Here is a 19,397-nt window from a genome sequence, read left to right on the forward strand (position 1 = left end):
ACAGTCTAAATAATATTTGATCAGCGCTTCATTAGGTTAACGAGACTCTTAGTTTGAAAAGAAAGACTCTATGACCCGGAAGCAGAGTTTGTCCCTCCTCTCTCTGAAGTGTTTACGTTGCTACACCCATAGACATATGGCTACACCCCTCACAGTGGGTGTGTGTCTTCTGCGAGAGTTCATGTATCAAGGATATAATAGTTTTATTCATTCGGGAACAAGGCACCTCAGACGGAGGAACCTTACCTTCACACTGGCCTGAGTCACACAGAAGAGTGTTTATCTGAAGCACTGCACTGGGAGACAAGGTACGTCTGTATTATAGCTGTTGAAATATTTTCTATATTTCAGAGTGTATCACATAGAATTTAAAGTTGTGATCTAAAACTGATCATATTCTGTTAATCTTTAAATGATAAAACAGTTAAGTTATAAAAGTTTTAGTTCCTATGTTCACGAGAACATTAGCAATCAAAACATGAATCATTTAATGACATTTTACATGTTAAAAGCATCAACTGGCAACAGTTATAAACTTTTTTTGTGAATACAAAATTTGCGTTATTTCTATCAATCTTTTATATTTTATCATCTGGTGTTTATTACTGCGGTCAGGCCAGCCTCCACTTTGAAAAACACGCTCAAGATGCGCGCATATACTAGGCGTTACGGTAACAGCGTGTAAAAACAGATCTCTGGCATTCATTTATTAAGCCAGTTTCTCTGTCAATAATGAATGAATAAATAGACCAATTAATATGAAAAAAACTGTCTGATGAGAAATAAAAAAAAAAAGCCTTTTACAACTTGCATATATAAAAAAGTGAAGTAAATTCACATAGTTCAAAAAAAAAAAAACACTTTTAATTCAGATTAGTAGTTCACAACCCCAGGGTGTCACTCAGTCAGTTTTAGGACTGTCTGATGTAGCATTACATAATAAAAGCCCTATAAAACCCTCCATATATGACAAGTTTTATCTTTAAATTTAGATATCTCTAAAAAAGAAGCTCCCTGTTTCGTCAGAACAATTTCCATTCAGGCTAATAGTCCACTACCCCAGGGTGCCACTCAGCCAGTTTCAAGAGGATCTGATGTTTCATTACATAATAAAAGCCCACAATCTCATATTCTACCTGTTTTGTCTTTGATTTTGGATAGCTCTAAAAAGAAAACTCCTTGTTTCCACACACCAGTTTCAATTCAAATTAATAGTTCACCACCCCATGGTGAACTCCAACCGTTTTAACTGATGTCATTTCAAAATAAAAGTTATCTAAAACGAACATGCTGTTTTGTCTATTGGTTCAGGTTGCAACAGAAATTAAACTCCACAGACCACTTTTCATATCAAATGGATTGTACACGTAATCCCTCCAAAAACTCAGAAAAAATTTATTTTGTCTGAAAATTCCATTTAAAAAGTAAACTCCCTGTTTCCACTCAACATGTGCAAGTATTCACTAATGTAATATATAACAACAATTAAAATTTACCATATTGTTATCGTGGGCACTTAAAAATACTGTGAAAATTATTTATTACAAATTATTCATATTTTTGGATTGACATAAAAATTGTATAATATATACACACACACACACATAGCAACTCCCCTTAAAGTCAGAGTTTCGTACCATTCTGATGTATTAATTTTTTTAATTTCCTTAGTTTTTTTTTTCAGTCTAAAATGACCAAAGCACACCATAGGGTTAAATGTTTCAAACACCCATTTTATCATTTTAAGGATACTCATCTGTAAAAACAGAAAAACTTGTATTATTAATCAGAAAAAAATAGAAAGCAGTATGGCTTTTATTACGTAATGTAACATCAGATTGCCTCGAAACTGACTGAGTCACACACTGGGGTAGTGGACTGTCAATCTGAATTTAAATTGTTCTGTCGAAACAGGGAGTTTCCTTTTTAGAGCTATACAAAATCAAAGACAAAACTGGTCATATATGAGATTTTGGAGGGCTTTTATTTTGTAATAGGAAATCAGACAGTCCTGACATTGTGCAAATGGCCTTCTGGAGTGGTGTACTGTTAATCAAAAGAGAAACTTTTTTGTGGAAACAGGGAGTTTTCTTTTTAGAACTATGTGAATTTGCAGATAAATATGGTTATATGCAAGTGAATGAAAGGCTTTTATTTTGTTATTTCTCACCAGACCGTTATTTTCTTTATTTACTTGGGGGAAGTCGTGGCCTAATGGTTAGAGAGTCAGACTCGCAATCGAAAGGTTGCGTGTTCGAGTCCCCGGCCGGCAGGAATTGTAGGTGGGGGGAGTGAATGTACAGCGCTCTCTCCACCCTCAATACCACGACTGAGGTGCCCTTGAGCAAGGCACCCAACCCCCAACTGCTCCCCGGGCGCCGCACTGCTCCGTGTGTGCGTGTGTGCGTGCGTGTTCACTACTCACTGTGTGCACTTGGATGGGTTAAACGCAGAGCACCAATTTCGAGTATGGGTCACCATACTTGACAATACGTCACGACTTTACTTATCTGTTTTTACAAGCTATTACCGCAACGCCTAGTATATGCGCGCACCACAAAATAACGCGGCGGCTAGAATGACCGTGTTTTTCAATGTGGAGGCTGAATTTTTTTCAGTTAATCTTTCTTTTGATCTGCTGTTTCGCAAAACCGCTCTGAACGATTCATTCACGAAGTTATGTCAAAATTCCGACTAATTTACCAGAGAAACGATGTGTGAGATTGGACTGAAGGATTGAAATGTAATTTACTTAAACTGTATTATAATTTTTTATTACCTTAAATTTAATATACACGTGAGGCTTAACTGATTTCAGGATATATTTTTAATAGCATTTATTAGTGGATCGCTAAATATATATTATTTAAAAGAATCACTGAATCGGATTATGGGATTTAACTGTTCAAAAGAACCGAACGTCGCAAAGGAGCCGAACTTCTCATCACTACTTAGCCCCAGGGGGTCAGTAATATGATACTTACCAGCAGTGACCGCCACATGAGGCCCTGGATCTCTGAGAAAGAGGAGGAATTGACTTGAGAGTAGCTGGCTGGTTAATAAGGGGCCATTCATAATCTGTTGCAGACCATTTAGGGCTATTCTTTTAACCTTGATTCCATATGTCTCTTTTCTCAGATGTTTCAAATTAAAAAGATTTGCTGTATAGGTGCTGGGTATGTTGGAGGTCCGACATGTAGTGTGATTGCAAGCATGTGTCCTGAGATCACAGTAACAGTAGTGGATGTTAATGAATCCCGGATCAATGCCTGGAACTCCGACACCCTGCCCATCTACGAGGTAACAATGTTAAAGATATAGATTCAAGTCAAAGGTGCACTCCGATTTAAAATATTTTACCCTTAAACAAGTGAATAGTTCAAAAAATTAATATAAGAAATGCTTCATCCATTTACAAATGTTTTTAATGAGAATTCTTCATGAAATGTGTCTCTTCTTGCTGTTGTAGCCGGGTCTGAATGAAGTGGTGTTGTCTTGCCGTGGGAAGAACCTCTTTTTCTCCACAGATATCGACTCTGCCATTAAAGAGGCAGATCTGGTCTTCATTTCTGTGAGTGTAACAAACTATTTTAATGTGGTTTTGCATGTTGGTCTGTACACTGATCCTAATATTTTTCTCTTTTGATCAGGTAAACACCCCAACTAAGACATATGGTATGGGCAAGGGTCGTGCTGCTGACTTGAAGTTTATCGAGGCATGTGCACGGCGGATTGTGGAGGTGTCGGATGGGTATAAAATCGTTACGGAGAAGAGCACGGTGCCGGTCCGTGCTGCTGAGAGCATCCGCAGGATATTTGATGCAAACACCAAACCCAGCCTCAATTTGCAGGTGTGTGAGCGGCTGATATATGGGGAACTTGACAAAAACAAATGTCCATGAGCTTTAGTCCAGAATTTGAGGTTAAATTGTATATAATTCTATAAAGAAAATTGTCACCATCCACTTTTTGTTTTAAATAGCCTATTTGCTATTTTAAATACATTTTATTTTAAAGGTGACATATCATGAAAATCTGACTTTTCAAGGTTTTAAGTGCTATAATCAGGTCCCCAGTGCATCTACCAACCAAGGAAACGTGAAAAAGATTAACCCAGTAACTTTGTTTTAGTAAGCCTTTTTCTGCAAGCATCTGAAAAAACTAGCGCGTCTGATTTCGCTCCCTTGGTGACGTGGCAAAGGGATCTCATTATAATATTACTGCCCCTTAATCTGTAAGTTTCCTGCTGCGCCGTCATTTTGATTTATCAAGCGACAACGGTGTACCAGTTCTAACGCCATGGTGAAAGTTTGACAGAAACTGTTCTGTCTTTGGCTGCACAGTCGAGCACAGAACACTATTTAGTCCCAGCCTCAGAGGATACAAGAGAGCAGTGGATTTAATGATTTATTTACTGTATGCTGCTGCCACACAGATCTAAAATAATCATGCGATTTATTTCCCATCTGTTTACCCTCACAGACTTAGTTTAGTACTCACATGCTGTGACAGCCGCTTTCTGTGCGTGTGCTTAGCAGGTACGAGCTGAAATGGGCAGCTCTATTTTGGGAAGGGGGTGGGGAGCAGCAGCTCATTTGGATTTAAAGAAACGGGCACAAAAATCAGAGTGTTTCTGCTTCCACTCAAAATAGGCATTTTAAAAATGATATAATAAATGATCTGTGGGGTATTTTGAGCTGAAACTTCAGACAAATTCTGGGGACACCAGAGACTTACAGTGCAAAAGTATTGGAACAGTAAAGACAAAATTGCTCTGTTGGCTGTGGAGTCAAGACATTTACAAATATGATTAAAAGCTGAATATGAGACAAAACTACAGAATGTCACATTTTATTATTGGGTGATTCAAAACAGATGTTTTACCAGCTAAGAAGTTCAGCACTTTTAGAGTTTCATCCCTCTATCTGATGTGAGCATAAGTATTGGAACAGTTGCCTCACAGGTCTTTCTAAGTGATCAGCTGTATCCTGTTGCATTAATTCTTCAGATATTAAAAGCAGGGAATGTGTCGTATCAGTTATATCCATTACTTCTGTATTCTGAATCTTGCATTCAATGATGACACACAAAAACCAGGATGAAGATGAGGGAGCTGACTTTGAGAGAAAAGCAAGCAATTTGGATGCTAAAAGAAAAGAGGAAGTCAATTAGAGCTATAGCAAAAACAAAGGGCATGGAGAAATGAAGAGTTTGGAAACCACCAGCGTATCGCTGGTGGTTTCCAAACTCTTCATTTCTCCAGCAACCAACAACCAACAACTACCCGATCGCCTGAGAAAACAACAGTATTTGATGACAGACAAATCATAAAAGCTGTGAAAATGAACCCTAAAAGACATGTCTGTAAAATCACCAACAACTTCCAGAAAGCTGGGGTGATGCTCTGACTATCTACTGTCCTCAGGAGACTTTGACACAGAATTACAGATGCTACACAGCAAGATGCAAACCTCTGACCAGCACCAAAAATAGAAAGGCAAGATTTGAAAGTTTGAAAAAAAGCGCACAGGTGAGCCAGAAGAGTTTTGGAACTGTGTTTATGGACCGATGAGAGAAAGATGAACCTTTATCTAAGTGATGGGAAAACAAAAATGTGGAGAAAAAAAGGGAACTGCAATGATCCCAAGCATACAGCCTCATCTGTAAAGCATGGTGGAGATGTTGTCGTGGCATGGGCATGCATGGCTGTCTCTGGAACAGGCCCTCTCATCTTTACTGATGACTTAATGTATGATGACAGTAGCAGAATGAATTTGGAAGGGTACAAAACCATCTTGCCTACCAATATTCAAGAAAATGCCACCAGATTAATTGGGAAGTGCTTCATATTGCATCAGGACAATGACCCAAAACACCCTGCCAGTTCAGTCAAGGAATTTATAAGGGCAAAGAAATGGAAAGTCTTAGATTGCCCAAGTCAATCTCCAGATTTAAATCCAATTGAACATGAATTTCACCAGCTGAAGAGGAGAGTAAAGGCAGAAACTCCCCAAAACAAGCAACAATTGGAATTGGCTGCATTAAAGGCTGGGAAAAGTATTTCAAAGGATGAGACCAAGAGTCTGGTGATGTCTATGGGTCACAGACTCACTGCTGTGATTGTGCGCAAGAGATCTGCAACTAAATAATAGCTTTTAATCTTTTATATCTGCCTTATGTTCAACTGTCCCAATACTTATGCTCACATCAATGAGTGGGATGAACTCTAAAAGTGCTGTTCTTTTTATTTGGTAAAACATGTATGCCTTGAAACAGCTAATAAAATGTGACATTCTGTAGTTTTTTTCTCATATTCATCTTTTAATCATATTTGCAAATGTTTTGACTCCACAGCCAACAGAGCAATTTTGTCTTTACTGTTCCAATACTTATGGAGGGCACTGTATATACATATTGTAAAAAGGGGCATAATATATCTCCTTTAAACTTTCTATTCATCAAAGAATCCTGTAAAATGTTGCAGTTTCCACAAAAATAGTAAGCAGCACAATCATTTTAAACATTGATAATAATAATAATAAGAAATGTTTCTTGAGCACCAAATCTGCCTATTAGAATAATTTCTGAAGAATCATGTGACACTAAAGACTAAAGTAATGGCTGCTGAAAATTCAGCGTTGGCATCACAGAAATAAATTACATTTTAAAATATATTGAAATAGAAAACAGTCATTTTAAATTGTAGTAATAATTCACAATTGTAATGTTTTTACTGTATTTGATATCAAATGCAGCCTTAGTGAGCATAAGAGTCTTCCTTCAAAAGCATTGAAAACATCTTGAGTCTTACTGAATAGTGATGTGTGTGTGTGTGTACAGTATATAAATGTGTGTGTGTGTGTTCACTCAAATAAGACACAATGGGGGTATTAAAAAGTTAAAGGAACTTGTCTAAATTATGTTGTGAAAATATGCTTCTACATTAGTTTACACAGCCATCGTCTACTTGTAAATATGATCAGAGTTAGGCTGTTGTTTCAAAAAGGATTTTCTACAAAGGTTGCTATTTTTGCCTCTCTCAAGTGAACTAATAAACCAATTGGATTTGTGGACCTTAGGGATTTGTTCACTGCTCCTCTGTGTTAATAAATGACCTTTTCCCGCCTTTGATTACAGGTTCTCTCTAACCCAGAGTTCCTTGCAGAGGGTACAGCAGTGAAGGACCTGAAGGACCCAGATCGTGTTCTGATAGGTGGAGATGAGAATCCAGAGGGTCAAAGGGCCATCAGTGCTCTCAGTGCAGTTTATGAGCACTGGGTCCCCAAATCACGCATTATCACCACCAACACCTGGTCCTCAGAACTTTCCAAACTGGTATGTATAATGTAAATATAAGAATTCAATTAAAGATCAGAGTGAAAAGAATGAGCCTGATAAGAATTGTAGCCAGAACAAAACTGAGCATTTCTATAATAATTTGATATGTAAAACTCATTTAATTATAATGTGTGTTTTTAGGCAGCAAATGCATTCTTGGCTCAGCGTATCAGTAGTATAAACTCCATCTCTGCCTTGTGTGAATCCACTGGCGCTGATGTTGAGGAGGTGGCCAGAGCCATCGGCATGGATCAGCGCATTGGGAGCAAGTTCCTCAAAGCCAGCGTGGGTCAGTGCATTTGTTGTTTTCATTACCATTTGATATTGCCATCTGAATTCCTTATTATTGGTGCTCTTTATGATATGATAAAATGAGATTAAAGCAAACACATGAGAGTTGTGTTTCAGTTGCCCTTCAATTGTGTTTGTGTCTGTATCAGGTTTTGGAGGAAGTTGTTTTCAGAAGGATGTGCTGAATTTGGTGTATCTGTGTGAGGCACTGAATCTCCCAGAGGTTGCCTCATACTGGCAACAGGTAAATTTCACTTTGAATGCTTATTTAGTAAGTCTTGATGGGATATGTTAGTTTTCGTGAGTCATTATTCAGTGGAAAGATGCACATGAGAAGTGGATTAATGGCTCAATAAATTACATTTGAATATATACTAAAATAGAAAACAGTTATTTTAAATTGTAATGATATTTCACAATATTACAGTTTTTAATGGTTGTGCTCCAATAAATACATCCCCAAAAGATTTATTTCAAAAACATTTAAAATTCTTACCAAACAATAACATTCATATGATAACTTGTCATACGAAAAATTAATTGATATCAACAAATAAGTTTGATTAATTTTGTGTAACCTTTTACTCTGTGCTTCCATATGTTCAGGTGATTGACATGAACGAATATCAAAGAAAGCGATTTGCCTGTCGGATCATTGACTGCCTGTTTAACACAGTTACAGGGAAGAAAATCGCTTTGTTAGGTTTCTCCTTCAAGAAGGACACAGGAGACACCAGGTACACACAGGGATACACTGAACCAGTCTGTTTTATTTATAACAACTTTATTACGTTCATTTATGACAAGCCAAAAGCTGCGTCTTTCACTTTTACCTACAAAACACAGACCATGAGATTTCAGAGCATGAGTTAACCATCAACTTTGATTGTGTAATGAAGATTACACAATATCTTGTTAAAACCATGCAGAATTAAATACATGCGTAAACACGCCCATGCCACCCATGACCTTTATCTAGAGTCCCTGAGTATATGTCATGCCCTTGCATGTGGATTGTTTCAGAAGATAATTATGACTATGCTGTTTCTTTAACCTTCATTCAAGACATCAGGATTTTTTTTGTTTTTTTAAACCTCCATTCAAGACATAATAGGAATGGGCCATGAACACAAGCTTATAACAAATTGCTTCAATAACTAAGTGGGGTCCAAAGTCTGATACCACTAGTGAAAATAATTATATTATTAACATGACAATTTGTCACAAATTGTCTTAAACAATATAACCCTCACAGTTGAGTGAGATGTCACAATCAGATTCTATTCTATTGTCTTTTGGACACCACTGTGAAATTGTCAGTTTCATTAAACTGCCTGAAAAAAAATTCAATTTTCAATATTGTATCATTTTATTTAAAAATATTATGTTATTTCATATTATATTTTTGCTACTGTTCTCTTTTATTCATAAAGGGCCTTTTCCATGGCATCATAATCTGTGTGTAAATGGGAATCTTGTGCTGTAAGTCTCTCCTGTGTGTATGTGTGTTTCAGAGAGTCCTCCAGTATCTACATCTCGAAGTATCTGATGGACGAAGGAGCCAAGCTGCATATATATGACCCTAAAGTGCTGAAGGAGCAGATAATCCAGGACCTGTCTCAACCCAGCATTTCTGGAGACAACCCAGAGAGGGGTATGCATGTTGAGCAGATAAAACCATGCGTTAGGTCAAGTCTCGTTGAATGATGGGAGAGGGAGAGAGTGCTGTGTCATGCTGAATGTCATGTAGGGTAGAAACTGGCATATGAGAATGCAGGAGAAAGTTTGCGTCTGCGTGTTTCTGTCTAATTTGCCGTGACTCTCATTCTCTCTGCAGTGTCTGATCTTGTAACAATTACGTCAGACCCCTATGAGGCATGTGAAAGTGCACATGCCCTGGTCATCTGCACAGAGTGGGACATGTTTAAGGTATAAACTCTATGCAGATTTAGAAAGCACTGATGTATAGTGTAATATTTGATTCATGCTTTGATTTAAGGTGGTTTGCTTTACAAAAGCAGAACTGTCACTTGCCCTATTGGACCAACACTATATCAGCGCCATATTTATTGATCATGTGCATGTACTTTTGTGCCTTGCAAACAATGCATTAATTTCCAGGTATTTTTGGAGTTTTTCTTACCGTTTTATTATTAATAAATGTTTGATTTACCTATTAATGTATATATTTAAAAAATTACTAATTAGTATTTTTTTATAATAAATTATACATTTAAATGTAAATATAATATGAATGTATAATATTAATTTCAATATGAAAATGTGTAATACTAAATACTATTTTTAAATAATCATTTTACAATTAATTAATACAAAACATATTACAAATGTTATTGATGTTAATTGATTGATGTTTGGCTATATATTAATTTATTTAGAAAGGTTTAATACATTTAAAACATTTACATGCAAAAAAAAAAAAAAACATTTTTGGTGGCAACACTTTATTTTAAGGTGTCCTTGTTACACGTACATGTACTTTCTAGTATAATAAGAATAAATTATGCATAATTACATGCAAGTAACCCTAAGCCAAACCGTAATCCTAACCAGTAAGTACATGTAGTTAATTAATATTACTCAGTACTTAATGGTATAATTACACTGTAACAAGGACACCTTAAATAAAGTATAACCTTTTTGGTTTATATATTTAATTAATTTAGAATGCAAGTATATATTATTACATTTACATTTCTAAGTGTAAATTAAAATAAGTAAATCTGAACTATTTTCCAACAAGTCCTTACTGTTGAGCCCTGCCATGGTACTGAATGATTACCATATTCATACATTATGGTACATGTGGTACTACAGTGTAGTAAAAAAAAAAATTCAAAACACACAATGGTATGTCTTAAAAGATTAGTGAAGTATTTCACGTGTTTGTTTTTAGGAACTGGATTATGAGAAAATATACCACAAGATGTTGAAACCAGCTTTTATCTTTGATGGTCGACGAGTCCTGGACCATCTGCACCCTCAGCTACAAAACTTTGGCTTTCAGGTGAGTGGATATTTGTGCAGTCTGTGCCCACCTGCCTGACTTCATCACTTTATTAATTGGCATGATTTAATGTTGTGTGTTTTGCATAGATCGAGACCATTGGAAAGAAGGTGACGACCCGAATTCCCTTCACACCATCTGGAGGAGTTCCACGAATCAGTGAACCACCCATCAAGAAATCCAAAGCATAGACACCGGCTCATACACACACACACGCATGTGCACTTTACACTGATTAAAGTCTTTTACTGAGAAAGCCAAACTAATGTGTGACCGTTGCTGGAAATCTGTTTGTAAAAATGCATGTGCTTTGTGTGTGTTGTGTGCGTGTGTCGGTTTTTTTTTTTTTTTTATCTTTCATGGCAGTTCACAAAAACGCAGTGATTTAATGTTTTAAACACTGTCATTTGTGTCTTAGTTTTTTTTAAATCATTATTCTTGAAAATTCTCATGTCTGTTTTTGAAACATTAACTGTACACAAAACTGATGTTAATGATCCCAGTACTGTTTAGTAGTATATTATTGTTTACAGTTATCAGTGTTATAGATTTTAACAGCAAAATCATCTACTTATCTGAGAGCTATGTCTGAAGGAGCAGGAACAGAAGGAACGGCAACTTTTAAATACTAGGACCAAGTGGGACATACAAAAAAATGCTATTGCCTTAAATTTGGCGTGTGATACCAAATAACTGTTTGTCACTCAGTTATTAATCATTTATTAATCCTCTATGTATTGTTCAACCTGCACTGTGTATGTTATTGTAGAGTCACAGTTGTAGCTTTTATAAAATCATCTCTTACTGTATAAGTTTATAATGTCATGTACAATGATTGAAGAAAATGGATTTCTTAAATAAATATGGACCAATGAAATGAAGCAGTTTTGGCTACTCATTTCACAGGCTTAAATATGGAACCCAACCATGGCTGAAATAAAAATACACAGTTAACATGATCTTTGACAAGTTTGAATGTAATATATTCTATTGATATTACTTAAAAGATACACAATATACAGATCTTTAATCCATTTCTAAAACAACATTACGAGTTACTGCAACATCATTTTGTAATATGTATACTTAAAGGGACAGTTCACCCAAAAATGAAAACTCAGGCATCAATTACATGTTGTTCCAAACCTGTATTATAATTTGTTGCAGAAAAATGAAGAGTAAGAGTAAATTACAGATTTTTCATTTTTGGATGAACCATCCTATTTAGTAGTATTTATACTGTAGACAGGTGAAGTTCACTAGTTTTACTCTGCTGCCACTGTGGCTCCTTCAGTCTTCCGTTTTTCCAGCAGATTCTTCAAAAAGAATTCACCTAAAAAATGAAATGGTATATATACACAAATTATGTTTCAGTATGTGTAATTGTAAGTGCTTCATGAAAAATGGAGTCAATGTTTGGCTGCCCTGAGAGTCAAAACTACACCTCCTTTTGTAAAAGCGTTTACAAATTCTAAAGTATTGATGTAGCTGTTGATGAGAAAAGATGGGAGATTTAAAGCAAAGACTATAGAATACCCAAGACATGTCACTTGTATAGTTTTGAATGGGGAAAAATGCAACGCTCAATATGGCCGCCCAATGGCAGGAAGCCCCGCCTTCTGAATGAAAGAGCCAATCACTAATCGGTAAAGTCAGCACGTCACTGCAGCTGCTGTTAGAAGTCCCGGTTGCTATAGAAACAATCAGCGTTCTGAGACATGCGCTTAGGACTGCGCATGTGCAATGGCTGATCTAGCCTGAAAAATAAGCTTTTTGAGCGAAAGAAACAATATTGTGATACAGTTGTTGTCAGATTTCTTTGGTGATTTCAAATATGAAATTTAATCGTAAGCTTAGTGAACAGTATTGGAGAATTTCATATGTTTCCCCATTCAAAGAGATAGCAGCTGCACTTGATGGCCGCCAAGTGACATGACTTGTCTTAAAGAGACTTTGTTTAAAGTCACAGCTTTGGGGCATCTTGCACCAGCCAAGCAACTGTCATTGAAAAAAATGAGAATGCTAACAGATACCATTATTTGGGTATTAGCTAAATTTCCATGAATTAAAACATGCTGTCAGGTTACCTGCTTTGTAAGAGGAGCGCACAAGTGGCCCACTGGCTGTGTAGACGAAGCCCATCTCCTGGCCAACCTTCTCCCAGAAAGCAAACTTCTCAGGAGTAACATACTCTTCCACCTTCAATCAGACACACTTTCAGACTGATGCATTCAAGAAGAGATAATGACATTCTGAAAGCGTGACAAGTGTGTGATGTAACCAAATTAAACTGAAATGATGTATGAAATGGGAAATGTTGCCTGTTGCTTTTGAATTATTATTTCTGGAAGACTTCTCACTTTGGTAAAATTTGGTTCTTCTTAGATCTACCCAACATGTCCAATCAGTGTTTGTTTTGTTTCTATGCAAGGTTATCTAAAATGGATTACTTAAAGAAACTGTATCTTTAGTCTTTTTTACTTTGAAATATCGGTTTCAAAAAGTGAAAAGGGCACTTTGCTTTATGGCAGTGGCAAATGCATTTTTATAGCTATTCATAGCTATATAGGAATTCCTCTCACTTAAAGGAACACTAAGACTGACGGAAAATGAAAAGTTGCGATTTTCTTGGCTGATATGTCTGGGAACTATATCTAATCCGATTCAATTATCTATGCTAAGCTATGCTAAAAGTGCTACCGCCAGACCCGGAGATCGGCTGAATGGATTCGAAAATGGTAAAACTCAACTGTTTAACTCTTGGGGACTCGGAAAATGAGCCTATTTTCAAAAAAGTAGTTCCTTTAACTATAGGGGACTTCAAAGTCACAAAATTACACAGAATTGATTTAAGGTAAAGTTGCATTGCCATTGTTTGGCAAAATTTTAAGAGCGAAATCCAGGATTACGATAGAAATCCACACGATTGGGACTTTCGCATGAGGGTGAAAGATTTCCACATGCAGATTTCTCACTGGGTTCAAGCTGGTCACAAAGACGTTGACTCTGTGAGCTGTGCAGCATACATTGCTGAACTATTGACATCAGACAATGGACCAATTTTGCCCTTAAAATTCAACCAAATGTGCCCACACCTTTACTACCGAACGCTACGTAAAGCTAGCCAGTCAGCTTGTGGCTGGTGATGTCAGCCAGCACTTGCCATTTTTGTGTGTAGAGTATATCAGATGGTTAGTGAACAGGCTGTGATGTTGGGTAGTTTTATTATTGTCGCACCTTGAGATGGCGTTTGGTTGGCTGCATGTACTGCCCCAGTGTTAGACAGTCCACTCCAGAGTCCCTCAATTCTGCAAGAACACATAGAACTCTCAAATGTTAATATATGCATATTTATCTACCTCCTGTGATATATAAGTAACACAGCTCTAATTCTAATAAGAATTACCTTTCAGAGCTGCGTGCATCTGCGCATCGGTCTCTCCGAGCCCCAGCATGATGGAAGTCTTCGTGAGCACACTGGGTTTCACCTTTTTAGCATGCCGTAAAACACTCAGCGATTGGTCGAAGTTTGCACGGGGGTCACGCACATGCCTTAAGGTCAAAGATCAAAGATAGAAAGTGAGATCTGCAATGATATCTCCTGGGTTTAAAAGATGAGAGCTACTAATTCACTTTATAAAATTCACTAGATATTTCTGCCATCTGGTGGTGACTGTATATGCTAGAAACAAAACAGAAAAAATAAAATAAAAATAAAATATGAAAGAAATATAAAAGGAACATATATAAATGTATTTATAAAAATAGTTATTATTATTTTTTATAATATATAATTATTTTTTAAATATTTACATTTTTACAAGTAAAAACAACCATAGTGTATATATTTTTGTGTAAAAATAAAACACAAAAAAAATTAAACCACATTTTGAAAGCTGTCTGTGCTTCTGGACTTTAAAAACAGCATTAAAATATTGTTCAAAAAATAAAAACAAATTAAATAAATAAATGACTAAAAAAAGGTACTGTTACAGAGAAGACTTTTTATGCAAGCACACGAGACTCTACAGTACTAACCTCTGTAAATCTCTGACAGTCTCCACATTGTGAGCATAAACATCAAGCCCAGACAAAGCAATTTTCTCCACTGCTGCCAGATCACCACGGAAATCAGGAGTCAAACACTCTACCAGGATTGTAGAGTTCCTAAGAGAGAAAAGATCATGTATGAGAGAATTGGATGAATGAGTTGATTCTAAAAAACAAATAAACTCTTTTTTTTCATCTTTGTACCTTTCTTTAAGGTTGGAGACGGTCTTTGCAAAGTGTTCAGCCCCTCCATCAGGAATGTCTGTTCATTACAATAAAAATATGGTCAGAATTCAAAAATAAACTGCAATGATAAATTTAAGACACAATGAAACCAAAATGAAAGTTTTACACTTCTAGAAAATCACAACTTGTCGGTCACAAGTCGGTCTCAGTCCACGATGTAACTACAGGAGAGTCAAGCTTTAAATAGGAAAAATATCTAAACTCTTTGGTCATTTTTGAGCGAGATGCTAATGGTCTAATCCAATTCAATGATCTATGCTAAGCTAAGCGTGCTACCGCCAGACCCAGACATCGGCTGAATGGATTGAAAAACGGTAAAACTCAACTGTTTAACTCTAGGGGAGTTGTAAAATGAGCCTATTTCCAAAAAAGTGGAGTGTTCCTTTAAGTGAGTGTGCAGTTTTCTCACCATCTCTGTCCACTGATGTGAGTACTACATAGTCCAGACCCCATGCTGCAATGGCTTTAGCTGTGTTATATGGCTCCTCAGGGTCAAGAGGTGGAGGACGTCTCGCTGTTTTAACTGAACAAAACCTACAGCCACGTGTGCATGTGTCCCCCATCAACTATAGAAGAGTGTGAGAAATCAAGTAGAGGTGTTTAGTCAGGGCCATAACATTGAGATATTGTCCTTGTGTATGTGTGGGCATGTGGCAGACTCAATACACTCACCATAATGGTTGCTGTGGCGGTGGCATACTCTCCTCCCCCCCAGCATTCCCCGATATTGGGACACCGGGCCTCCTCACAGACCTGCAACAATAAAAGTTGATAACTCATGTACCACTGGCTTATAAACATCATTTTAAAATAACAGAATGTCTAAGCTGCTCTTTTAAATACAATAAAAGTGGATGGTAGTCATCATTATTTAACAAAATTTACATAAAATAGCAAAATTCTGTTTACAACACTAATCACTGTATAACTACATACATTAACATTCAAAGGTTTGGAGTGTGTCTTTTTTTTCATGTTTATGATTGTGAAATAGGCCCCTAATGTTCAACAAGGCTGCAATTATTTGATCTGTCTTCAGTGTCACATGATCCTTCAGAAATCATAGTATGTTCATTTGGTCTTATCTAACATGCTGAATTGGAGCTCAAGAAACATTTATTATGATCAATATTGAAAACAGCTGTTTAATATGTTTTTTTAAATGGTGAAATAACATTTTCAGGTTACTTCGTTGGATAAAAAGTATAAAACAAAAACAATCTTTTCTAAAAATGTCTTTACTGTCACTTTGATCAATTTAATGCATCCTCACTGAATTAAATTATTATTTATATATATAAAAAAAATCTTGCTGACTCCAAACAGCATGTAGTGCTCAAGTCATATGGACTGTTTTTATGATGTTTTATGGTTAATTTTTGTTTTTGGAGCTTGACAGCCCCTGGTCCTCATCCATGTTCGTTGTATTAGAGAACTGTGTCTATTGTGACCATTGTGTCAGGAAATTGTGTGAAGAAGTTGAGATGTCAGGCATGTTTTCAAACACTCACTGTGTGCAGGTTCAGTTCTCGAAGTGTGTTCTTCAATTTGTTGTAGTTCTTTCCTATAGGGATCTCTGTTTTCAGCCATGGTGGTAGCCTTAGCCTGGCAAAATAAACACCTCTGGTTAAATCATATGGACTAGACTTATGTAATATGTACAAGTTTAATTATTACAGTAGCTTTTATTATGAGGTATCCATTTCTCATCTATCTATCTATCTATCTATCTATCTATCTATCTATCTATCTATCTATCTATCTATCTATCTATCTATCTATCGTGGGGAAAATAATATTTGATCCCCTGCTGATTTTGTACGTGACAAAGAAATGATCAGTCTATAATTTTAATGCTAGGTTTATTTGAACAGTGAGAGACAGAATACCAACAAAAAAATCCAGAAAATTGCATTTCAAAAAAGTTATAAATTGATTTGCATTTTAATGAGTGAAATAAGTATTTGATCCCCTATAAATCAGCAAAATGCTGCCTATGACCCCAAGAACACCGCTGTCAAACATGGAGGTGGAAACATTATGCTTTGGGGGTGTTTTTCTACTAAGGGAACAGGACAACTGCACTGCATCAAAGGGAAGATGGACATGGTGACGGGGCCATGTACCATCAGGGCCAGGGCATTGAAGCCAGCCAGGGAATTGAAAATGGGTCGTGGATGGGTATTTCAGCATGACAATGACCCAAAACACACGCTCAAGGCAATAAAGCGGTGGCTCAAGAAGAAGCACATTAAGGTCCTGGAGTGGCCTAGTCAGTCTCCAGACCTTAATTCCATAGAAAATCTGTGGAGGGAGCTGAAGGTTCGAGTTGCCAAACATCTGCCTCGAAACCTTATTGACTTGGAGAGGATCTACAAAGAGGAGTGGGACAAATTCCCTCCTGAGATGTGTGTAGACCTGGTGGCCAACTACAAGAAACGTCTGACCTCTGTGATTGCCAACAAGGGTTTTGCCACCAAATACTAATTCATGTTTTGCGAAGGGGTCAAATACTTATTTGACTCATTAAAATGCAAATCAATTTATAACTTTTTTGAAATGCGTTTTTCTGGATTTTTTTGTTGTTTTTGTCTCTCACTGTTAAAATAAACCTACCATTAAAATTATAGACTGATCATTTCTTTGTCAGTGGGCAAACGTACAAAATCAGCAGGGTTCTCTATCTATCTATCTATCTATCTATCTATCATCTGTCATCTGTCATAGAAAGTATTACATCTTAACCCTATAAAGCCTACTGTATCATATTTGATAGCAAATTTCTGAATTATCTCTAAATTAGGGCATAATCAAAACTTTGCTGAAAAATCTATTACATGCCTTCTGTCATCTGATTGATAGTTTATTCTTTTTAACAAATAAAAAGGCCTTTTAGAAGAAGTCTACTTTTATTTATTTATTTTGCAGTCAAATCTTTATTGATATAAAGTAAGTGTAAGACTAATCTAAATTATTGTATTAATAATTACTGGACCGAGGCTTTTTTTTTTTTTTTTTTTAGGAAAATCATGTTAAAAGGGGAGTATAAAACATACACTTTGGTTTTTTGAGGATTGTTTCTTAGTCTCAATCATCATTTTACTGCATTGCATTATAAGTCCCCCCCAACAATCAAAACCGTAGAGCTTTGATCATAAAACTAAGCATTTAAATATCATCTTAGTAAGACATATTCTTCGGAGATATAGTGTGACTTCCAATATTTCTATGCATTTTGTGCAAGTAGTCTGCTATAAAAATCTCACAAATTGACATTAAAAGTGATCAGAATTTTACCCTTTGACCATATAAATATCAGAAACTGCACCAATTCCCATATTTTTTGTCAAAATGCTTTCAGCCATTCAGCAATTAAAGCACACACTTTGTTTCTTAACAATCAATATCTATGTGCCTAAAGGAAAAACTGGACAACATTTATATAGTGAACAATTGATTTTGCAAAGTGATCACCGTAAACCGTAGAAAAAAAAATCATACATTTTTTTTTTTTACTTTTGCATTGGCATGGTATTGATGACCATAGTAATATCATGACACTTTCATAAAAACTACTGTACTGAAATATTTCCACATTCATGCACCAAAAAGATAGTGGTGTGTCCATACGTTTACCTTTCTCCCTTCTGTCTCTTCAGGTGGCCTCTGTATTCCTCCCACTTGCTCTTTTCTGCCAGCTCTCCAGATATGAAGTCCTGCAGGTTCAGTCCATCCTCTTTCATGTGTTTCTTCTTCTCAGTGAGTGTTGAGGATGTGTTGGCAGCAGTGGTCACTCTGTTACAGTAAACCTGCGACCAGAAGCACAGGACTAGGGCACTCCAATTTAATTTAACATTAAAAACTTTCATACTACGATCATCATCTACCAGTTCGGTTAGCTCAGCATATATTCGTACATTGTTAATAGCATAATGTGCGTAGAAAATATTAAACTAATTTTAATACATTTAATCGGTAAATATCATACTGCTATATTGCAGTAACTTCTGTACTGGCCTGCACCGGTGACGTTAGCTGACACTAAACTATTTGACATTATGTTTTTGTTAAAACAAAACAAAGAAATCACTCACATTAGACCCCTCAAAGCATTTTGATGACAAAAACAGAGGATTAGACGAATATCGAACCGCTGCACCACAACTTCTGCTGATTAACGCCATGACTTTATATCCAGCTTGAGCCTGTCATTGACTAAACTCGCTCTGACATCGATTAACTCGCACTGCATGTTTATGACAAACACTCCATATATATATATATATATATACCTGGCAAGCCTGTGGATGTGATACGTTTTCATCTTAATATATACATACAAAGCAATATATATATATAAATAAATAAAATCGTATTTAATAATCTTTGTGACAGTTCACTTCATTAACTTTGCTTTTCAGTATCTGTATTCGTTTGGTTGTGC

The 19,397-nt window shown here is 36.3% G+C and overlaps 2 protein-coding genes across 5 annotated transcripts; one reads left to right on the plus strand and one right to left on the minus strand.

Moving 5' to 3' along the window:
* Positions 1-97: 97 nt before the first annotated feature.
* On the plus strand, positions 98-11,536 carry LOC306873216 (UDP-glucose 6-dehydrogenase-like). Of its 4 annotated transcripts, none has more exons than XM_079422329.1 (12): positions 98-308; positions 3,139-3,300; positions 3,470-3,571; positions 3,651-3,851; positions 7,138-7,335; positions 7,480-7,627; positions 7,779-7,873; positions 8,236-8,366; positions 9,144-9,283; positions 9,467-9,558; positions 10,547-10,657; positions 10,747-11,536. In XM_079422329.1, exons 2-12 carry the CDS (start codon positions 3,139-3,141, stop codon positions 10,846-10,848), a joined length of 1,482 nt encoding a protein of 493 aa, XP_079278455.1. In that variant the 5' UTR covers positions 98-308; the 3' UTR covers positions 10,849-11,536. The 4 variants fall into 4 exon arrangements, 3 of the variants coding, with proteins under 3 accessions (XP_079278455.1, XP_079278456.1, XP_079278457.1); XM_079422330.1 differs by lacking the exon at positions 98-308 and adding an exon at positions 2,017-2,467; XM_079422331.1 differs by lacking the exon at positions 98-308 and adding an exon at positions 2,544-2,743.
* Positions 11,016-19,395, minus strand: LOC306873218 (lipoyl synthase, mitochondrial-like). The gene is made up of 11 exons (XM_079422335.1): positions 19,048-19,395; positions 18,590-18,762; positions 16,465-16,558; positions 15,626-15,706; positions 15,363-15,519; positions 14,912-14,969; positions 14,696-14,824; positions 14,064-14,209; positions 13,895-13,965; positions 12,745-12,856; positions 11,016-11,990 (listed from the first exon to the last, which is right to left on the minus strand). The coding sequence occupies exons 1-11, from the start codon at positions 19,135-19,137 to the stop codon at positions 11,923-11,925; spliced, it is 1,179 nt and encodes a 392-aa protein (XP_079278461.1). The 5' UTR covers positions 19,138-19,395; the 3' UTR covers positions 11,016-11,922.
* Between the last annotated feature and the right edge of the window lie 2 nt (positions 19,396-19,397).

This window comes from Barbus barbus (assembly GCF_936440315.1).
Source record: "Barbus barbus genome assembly, chromosome: 7".
Classification (NCBI taxonomy): domain Eukaryota; kingdom Metazoa; phylum Chordata; class Actinopteri; order Cypriniformes; family Cyprinidae; genus Barbus; species Barbus barbus.